At 55.5% G+C, this 7,398-nt stretch overlaps 1 protein-coding gene across 4 annotated transcripts; it reads left to right on the forward strand.

Annotated features, from left to right (window-relative positions):
• Positions 1–1,577: 1,577 nt before the first annotated feature.
• Syt8 (synaptotagmin 8) lies at positions 1,578–6,570 on the forward strand. 4 transcript variants are annotated; one of them, XM_021168136.1, is made up of 9 exons: positions 1,578–1,693; positions 4,218–4,421; positions 4,505–4,692; positions 5,077–5,175; positions 5,299–5,457; positions 5,531–5,698; positions 5,831–5,936; positions 6,025–6,158; positions 6,242–6,570. In XM_021168136.1, the coding sequence occupies exons 2-9, from the start codon at positions 4,322–4,324 to the stop codon at positions 6,473–6,475; spliced, it is 1,188 nt and encodes a 395-aa protein (XP_021023795.1). In that variant the 5' UTR covers positions 1,578–1,693; positions 4,218–4,321; the 3' UTR covers positions 6,476–6,570. The 4 variants fall into 4 exon arrangements, with proteins under 4 accessions (XP_021023795.1, XP_021023797.1, XP_021023796.1 ...); XM_021168138.1 differs by having other exon boundaries at positions 4,311–4,421; positions 4,523–4,692; XM_021168137.1 differs by having other exon boundaries at positions 1,584–1,682; positions 4,311–4,421; positions 4,523–4,692.
• Positions 6,571–7,398: the final 828 nt, after the last annotated feature.

A 7,398-nucleotide genomic window follows, 5' to 3' on the forward strand; every position in this document is an offset into this window, starting at 1 on the left:
GATGTTCAAGTAATGAGGTAAGGCTCCCCAGATATTTGAAGTTGGGGTTCACCTTCCCAAAGTATCTAGATAATGGGGTTCAGGTTTGTTCTGATGCTTGGATGTTAGGGGTGCATTCTCTCTCAGTGCAAAAGTCATAGATAACCTGAGTAGACACACAAGCTATATACAAAGGTCTGGGACAAGTTGAGCACCCAGCTTTTGCTGTCCCAGACCCCAGGTAAAAGGGGGTGCCTAGGAAGATAGGGCCCACAGCAGGGTCAGTACAGACAGGGAACGCGTGTCCCATCCCAGCACGTCTCTTGCTTCCCTGCCAGAGGCTCCGGGCTCTCTCGCCAGCGTTTGCCGTGTGTTCTGACCTCAAACATTCCCCAGGCATCCTCAAAGGAAGCATCCGGGTCCAGGAGCCCCGCCAGGGTCTCCACGGGGCTTCTGGCTGCCAAGCCGCCGTCTGGGGGCCGCGGGCCTGGCCGTGGGCTGCCAGCTCTGTTTGGTTTTCCCCTTCCTGCCTCAGAACCTCAGACGCCGTCTCGCCACGGAGGCGCCCTCATTCTGGAGAGGCACAAAGCCCCTACACAGCCAGGTTGTGGGAGCTACTTGGGGGGCCTGAAGCTCTGCTGCACAGGGGTCTGCTGGGTCCCAAAGTACAGGTGCTTGCTACCAGGGTGTCTTGATATCTCTACAGGCACACCACTGGCCCCTCTGATCTTATTTCTAAGTCCCTGTTACAAAACCTGAATCATACCAGAGGGTAGACCCATCTCATGTCTCTGCCCACGTGCCCAGAGACACTTATGAAAAGCATGGATGCCCATGTCCCACATGAGGTAGTCCCAGAGCATTCTACAGCAGAAGTTTCCTCAACAAGGCCTGTCTCATCAGCACAGCGACGTTAACCATTACACATTCCAATGTCTGACTGTCAGGCACAGATAAGGGGCTGAAGAGTGGTCAGACCGGATCAACTGGTCAGAGCACAATGAGGAGCCCAGACTACAACCCTGGTTGGACTCAAACTAACTGAACAGATTGTTGCCAATGATCTAACCTCGGACACCAGGAAGAGGGCTTGCTCATTGGGAAGCTAAAAACTCAAGGGAAGAGGTCCGGATGGGCTCCAGAACATTCTCTGAGGGTGGCGGCGAAGTCAGTCAGGCCCTCATGGCCCCAGGATAGTCCGCCACAGCGCTAGGCAGCTCCCTTACAGGGTTCCACCCTCTTTGTGCTGAGTTCCCTAGGCCTGCATTGCCAGGGGGCACATTCTTCAACTAAGCAGGTTGTGACTCAGGACTTCTGGGTGTGTGAGCCTGCACAGAGGTCAGCCCAGCGGGCCTATCACCCCCTTTTGCAAAGTTTGGTGTGGCTTGGAGTAACCTCCAGCCTTGAGGACCACCTCAAGATAGCATAGAGTCCAGATACCTGCTCCAGGACCTCAGAGAGTGGAGACCTTCGCTCTCAAGGGAGTTTCCTGGCTTATGAGGGCCAGCAGTTCCGGTCATTAGGTGGGGCTCCCCAAAGCCCTGCCTCCACACCCCTTCTTCCCCGTAAGATTCATTTGATTGCTAGCAACAGGCATCACCGGCTCTGCTGTGGGCATCAGGCGCTGCCTGAGAGTGGACAACCAGCCTCCCAGTGGCTAGGGTCTGAGCAAGCAGGCCTGAGTCCACTTGTCACAGGAAGCAGTAGGTATCAGGTGAGGAAGGGATCACCTCTATGCTTGGGGGCGGGTGTCTTGCTTTTCTGGGGGAAAAGAAATTCAGAAACCTGCTACCTTTGAAATAGCACAAGGTCTGGTTAGGCTGAGGGTAGGTAGGTGAGGTTGGCAGCAAGTCTAGCCCAGAAATGAGTACCTGACCCTGGGCTGACAGAGAATTTGGAGGAGAGGCCTAGCACTGTTCTGAGTGGCTCTCATCTTAAAGGAATCACTGGGTGACATCCAGTACAAGACTGGGTCATTGTGAGGGACTCGAAAGAGAGACCTGGAGAAGGTAAGGGCTCAAGCAAGCCTTGGAGAATTCGTGGATTGAGAGAGGCTGGGGCCATGGGTGCAGGCCTCAGACCCAGCTGTGAGTCAGACATCCTGCCTGGAAGGGATTACAGAGCTGGGTGTTCACAGCCACTGGGAAGGAGCTTGGAGATGGAGCAGGGACTCCCATCTCCTTTTCCTAGGTCAAACAGTGCTGGTCCTTTGAGAGAGTCTTCTGCAGCAGTCACAGAAGACAGGCTGCCCGCTCAGGAAGATAGGGTGGGACTAGAGAATTATGACGCCTCTTTTCTGTCTGTCTAGCTCAGGCTGCTCACACTTTCCCTAAAGTAGCAAACTGAGCGCTACTGGTAGGTGGGGACCAGCGGGAAGAACGGCTCCGCCTGGTGGCTGTCTTTCTACTTGCACCTTTACCACCATTGGAACCTGGGAGTCCTAAGGGGCCTCCATGTCTCCAGGCCTTGAAACTCTCCCTAGTACCAGGAGCTGGTGTTTCTGAGGCCTCAGAATCTTCCGGAGACAGCTTCCAAACAGCCTGAAGCCCCCTGTAGGCATGTGTCACCACCATGCTACCCAGGATGCCCTCCTGAGTGACATACAGTTAGAAGTCACAACTTCTAGATCCTCTGTTCCCTACCACTTGTTCTTAGGATAAGGGAGGGAGGGCTTTAGACAAGAACACACACACACACACACACACACACACACACACACACACACACAGAGACAGAGACAGAGACAGATCAATGTTACTTTAATCCCAACATTCATACCAGCTCCACCATTTCCAAATGGTAAAACATTTTTGAGCCCCATGTGGAGGCCGGATTTGTTTGAGCCTGACCTTAGCCCTCTTGTGCTAGGGACCCTTGAGGAACAACATCTCAGCTCCAGCTCCAAGCAGATTCTTTATAGTCATTATGGCCTCTTGTAAAAAACCCTCTGCACCTCTGCTCCAGAGCCATGCCAACTTCAGAGCACCAGCCTCAGGCCACCTTTGAAAACATCATGGTTCCATGTGTGCAGGAGGACCTCTAAAGGGAGACGGAGAAGGCAGAGCCTGGTCCCTTCCTGATCTGCAGCTGCCCCGAATCACTGAGAGATGCAAGGTTCTGAGCTCTGTGAGCTGTGGCTGCCAGTTAGTGAACCATGGGTGTTTCAGGAGGAGCTATCCTTTGGAATCATGTTGGGGACTCCAGGCTGAGGGTACAAGAGCAAGAGGGTCTATTAGTCACCCCTGGAGGAGTGGGCTGGTCTAGTAACTTGTGTGCAGTCTGGGCTTAGATATGGCAGGAGGGCTGGCAGGCTCATGTGGCACAGTGGCGTTAGACTCAAGTTTAAGAAACTGAGTTCTGGCCAGCAGTTGCCATCTAGGGAAGCTGTGGGGGAGGGGGGAGGTCCTGAGTTCAGCGAGTCACAGTGGCTCCCAGTCCCCAGCTGAGAACCCCACCCTTTCTGCTCACGGGGTGGGGGTGGGGTGGGGGAGAAGCCAGCCTGCCAGGTGTTTCAGGCCCCAGGCAGGTAGGATACAGAGGCCAAAGCAGCTTCATGGCCTCCTCCTTTCCACTCCCATGCCAAGGGTGGCCAAGCAGGCAGGTAGGCAAGTCTGGGCGGGCATTGATTCAGCATGGAGGAATGCTCAGGCTCTCCCAGCTATGCCCTGCCCCTGCCTGCCCCTACCTCGCCCTCATCCTCAGGCACTACTGGCCTGGTGCCCATGCCAGCAAAGCTCCTTCAGCCTAGGCTTGCTGGAGCGCATGCCCACCTGCTGGTGGCCCTGTGCCCTGCATCCCCAATTCCCTCCTACATGACCTCATAGCCCAAGCTACTCTCGGACCTGAGGCTACAGTGAACCAACTGGACGACCTTGTAGAAGATGGCAGGTCTTTGGAATGTAGAGAGCTATGATGGGTCCTCTGGGCAGGAGATAAGACACCACCAAAAATGAGAAAAGGCCTCTAAGTTCTAGGAAAAAAAAAAAAAAAAGGACAAAAATCTTCCAGATATGTAGGTTTGGAGGGTCCCAGTGAGCGAGGGCCAGCAAAAGCAGGTACCAGGCTGCCTCCAGGCCAGGCTTGGCCTACTTGGCTAGAGTTGGGAACTGGGAAAAGTGGCAAGAGTCAGGGCTTGCAGCAGCTAAGTCAGTGCTTTGGCCAAGGCCCAGAGCCTCTCTCTGCCTGGCTTCCTGGCTAGTGTCCTTGCCCTGGCTATCTTGGGCTACTTTCTTGCTTAGGGTGGACTCAGTACTGGCTGCAGACAGGTGAAGAGTCAGTACACAAAGGACCACCCCTCAAGTGACCTGGATTCTACAACTATCTCCTCAAAGCTGATAGGAGCATGAAGATGGGGCATGCCTCAACCCCCCTCAGCACCTCTGCCCCACTTGATGCCACAGCTGGGCCCAGTCTCATCCCAGACCTCATCACCAGGATCCCCTGTGAGTGGTCGGAACCTCAAAAGCGGTGTGGGCGTGGTCCAGCCTAGTGGGGAGCCAGATTGTCTAGAGAGACATTTCAGCAGCCTGTGCCCCCGGCCTAGGGCCTCGCTGGACCCTCTTTATTGCCATCCTTGCTGCTGGAGTCCTCTTAGTCTCCTGTCTGCTCTGTGTCATCTGTTGCTGTTGCCACCGCCATCGCCACAGGAAGCAACCCAAGGATAAAGAAACTGTGGGCCTGGGCAGTGCCTGTAATAGCACCACTACTCACCTGGTGAGGAGCAGAAACCCAAATCTACCTGTGACCAATCCTGTACTGGTTCACTCCAGGGAGGGGGGGTGTGCAAGGTTCAAGCTGGGGAGCTCAAGGCAGCCCTGGCAGGCCTTCTTCTCAGAGGAAGGAGATGAGCAGAGGTGATAGGGAATGAGTGATTCAAGAAGTAGGCAGATGTTGGTCCATGGTCCATTGGAAGGTACAATAGTAGCAGTAGTAGCATATATGTCTCGTTGAAGGAAGATTGGCTGGTCTCAGGGAGCTGTGTTGGGGATGTGTGGGCTAGAATGCAGGTGATGGTGTGATCTGTGTTACAATAGTCCAGATCTCTGGTTAGAGATTGGTCTCAATCATACTTGTCTGATCTCCCACCATCCACCCCAGGTTCAACCAGATGTGGACTGCCTAGAACCCTGCTCTGGAGGGGACCAACAGTGGGGACGACTCCTGCTGTCACTGGAGTATGATTTTGGAAGCCAGGAGGTAAGACTCACTCAGCAGGTCCAGAGGCTCTGTGGTTGATGGAGAATGTGATGAATGAAGAGCCAGGGGAGCAGGGTAGAAGAACCTCTTGACCCCAGGCTGAGCCAACCCACTGGCCCTCAGATTAGAGTGGGCCTGAGGCAGGCTGGAAACCTGAAGGCTGAGGGCACAGCAGACCCCTACGCCTGGGTTAGTGTGTCCACCCAGGCTGGGAGAAGACACGAGACAAAGGTGCACCGAGGGACGCTCTCTCCCATGTTTGAAGAGACATGCTGCTTTCTGGTAAGTCTAGTCTGGGTAGATAGAGTGGGCTGGAGCCAGGGCAGCAGGACCCAGCTCATAGCCCTGTCTGCAGGTCCCACCAGCAGAGCTGCCCAAAGCCACTCTGAAGGTGCAGCTGTGGGACTTCAAGCGGTTTTCAGAACACGAGCCACTGGGTGAGCTCCAACTACCCCTGGGCACCATGGACCTTCAACATGTCCTGGAGAGCTGGTACCAGCTAGGCCCTCCAGGGACCACTGAGGTGAGCCTGGCTGGTAGGGGCTCAGGATCTACCTGTAACATGGGACAAGGCTTGAATGCTGTACCTGCTGAGCCCAAACCCCCAAGGGTAAGAATGACCCTCCCAGCTGCAGCCCCGTCTTGTTGCCCATAGCCTGAGCAGATGGGGGAGCTGTGCTTCTCGCTACGCTACGTGCCCAGCTCAGGCAGCCTGACTGTGGTTGTACTGGAGGCTCGGGGTCTGAATCCGGGGCTCGCAGGTGAGAGCTATACTTGTGTGGACAGCGAGCTGGACCCTTGCCATGTGCATGTATGGGACTCCCTTCTTGAACTTTCTCACTCGTGCAGAGGCCTACGTGAAGATCCAGCTTATGTTAAACCAGAGAAAATGGAAGAAGAACAAAACATCCTCCAAGAAAGGCACCACTACCCCCTACTTCAACGAGGCCTTCGTCTTCCTGGTTCCCGTTAGCCAGCTCCAGGTAGGGAGTCGGGAGGAAGGGCAGAGTGGCCTGGGACGTTGTGCCAAGCCAAACTGACGACTGTCCCCTCTCCATGTCTGCAGAGTGTGGACCTGGTACTGGCTGTCTGGGCCCGTGGTCTGCAGCTCCGGACTGAGCCTGTGGGCAAAGTGTTGCTGGGTCCCCGGGCTTCTGGCCAACCCCTACAGCACTGGGCAGACATGCTGGCCCATGCTTGGCGGCCCATCGCCCAGTGGCACCACCTGCAGTCTCCCAGGGAAGTGGATCGTGTTCTGGCCCTGCAGCCTCGCCTTCCCCTGCTTAGGCCTCGCTCCTGAAAGCACCGCAGGTCTCAGTTTTCCCAGATGGAGAGCTGTGGATATTTGTGCAGGTTCTTCAGATCTCTCTGTAATAAATGAATTCTCTTTCACACTCCCGTGTCCTGATGGAGCCCTGTGAGGAGGATCTGAGATACAAGGCAGGCTACACTTTGGCACCACTGTCCTCTCAAGGTTGGGGTGGGTGCTCTGAACAGATTTGCCAGTCCTCTGCCAGGCCTGTGCTCAAGGCCTGATTCCTAGATCTTTCCTTGGAAAATGGGCACCACCCTCTCTGCCAGCCAGGACTGGTAGAGGAGCAGGAGGCTAGAGCTGGCTCTGTGAAGGCAAAGAGGGCAATTGAGGGGGAGTTGTGGGTAGGTACAGCTTGTGGAAGACACCTCAAGACCATGAGGGACGGTGATACAGTGTCTTATGCACTACCAGCAGGGGGCAGTAGATGTCTTTGGAAGTTGCTCTGGAGCCTTTGGGGGCTCACAGCCCTGGCTTGTGATATACCTCTTAATCCTAGCACATCTGGCGGGCTTTAGCAGCTCCAACCCTCCTCTGATCCCCAGGGGCCCCAGAGCAGCAGGGTTGGGGCCAAGCCATGATCTGGTGTCTCTGGGTGGGGTTCAGAAGCGGGAAAGGAGTAAGGGCCTGGCCCCAGTGAGCCGGGCAATGCAGGGCCTGCCTAGGCAACCAAGGGCCCTGAGCCCCCACAGGTCAGAGAAAGGTTCCTAGGGCGGTGGCACCACTCTCTGGGGTTGAAGGACATGTTCCAAGTTGCCTGTGCAGAGGCACCCATGGGCAGGGTGTGTGGCAGGCGGAGAGAGGCCTGGCTGCTGGTCCAGGGACCCTTTTGCTTCTCTCTTCCTGGGCAGAAAGGCAAGTTCACTATAAGAGGTGGGCACCACTCTCCTGAGCCCTGACTGCCTTTCACA

The sequence above is a fragment of the Mus caroli genome, chromosome 7 (assembly GCF_900094665.2).
Source record: "Mus caroli chromosome 7, CAROLI_EIJ_v1.1, whole genome shotgun sequence".
NCBI lineage: Eukaryota > Metazoa > Chordata > Mammalia > Rodentia > Muridae > Mus > Mus caroli.

Coding starts and splice junctions, on each gene's coding strand:
- Syt8 (XM_021168136.1), top strand. CDS start 4,322: ATGAAGATGGGGCATGCCTCAACCCCCCTCAGCACCTCTGCCCCACTT. Junction 5,458..5,530: donor AAGAGACATGCTGCTTTCTG/GTAAGTCTAGTC, acceptor CCCTGTCTGCAG/GTCCCACCAGCAGAGCTGCC. Junction 6,159..6,241: donor TTCCCGTTAGCCAGCTCCAG/GTAGGGAGTCGG, acceptor CCATGTCTGCAG/AGTGTGGACCTGGTACTGGC.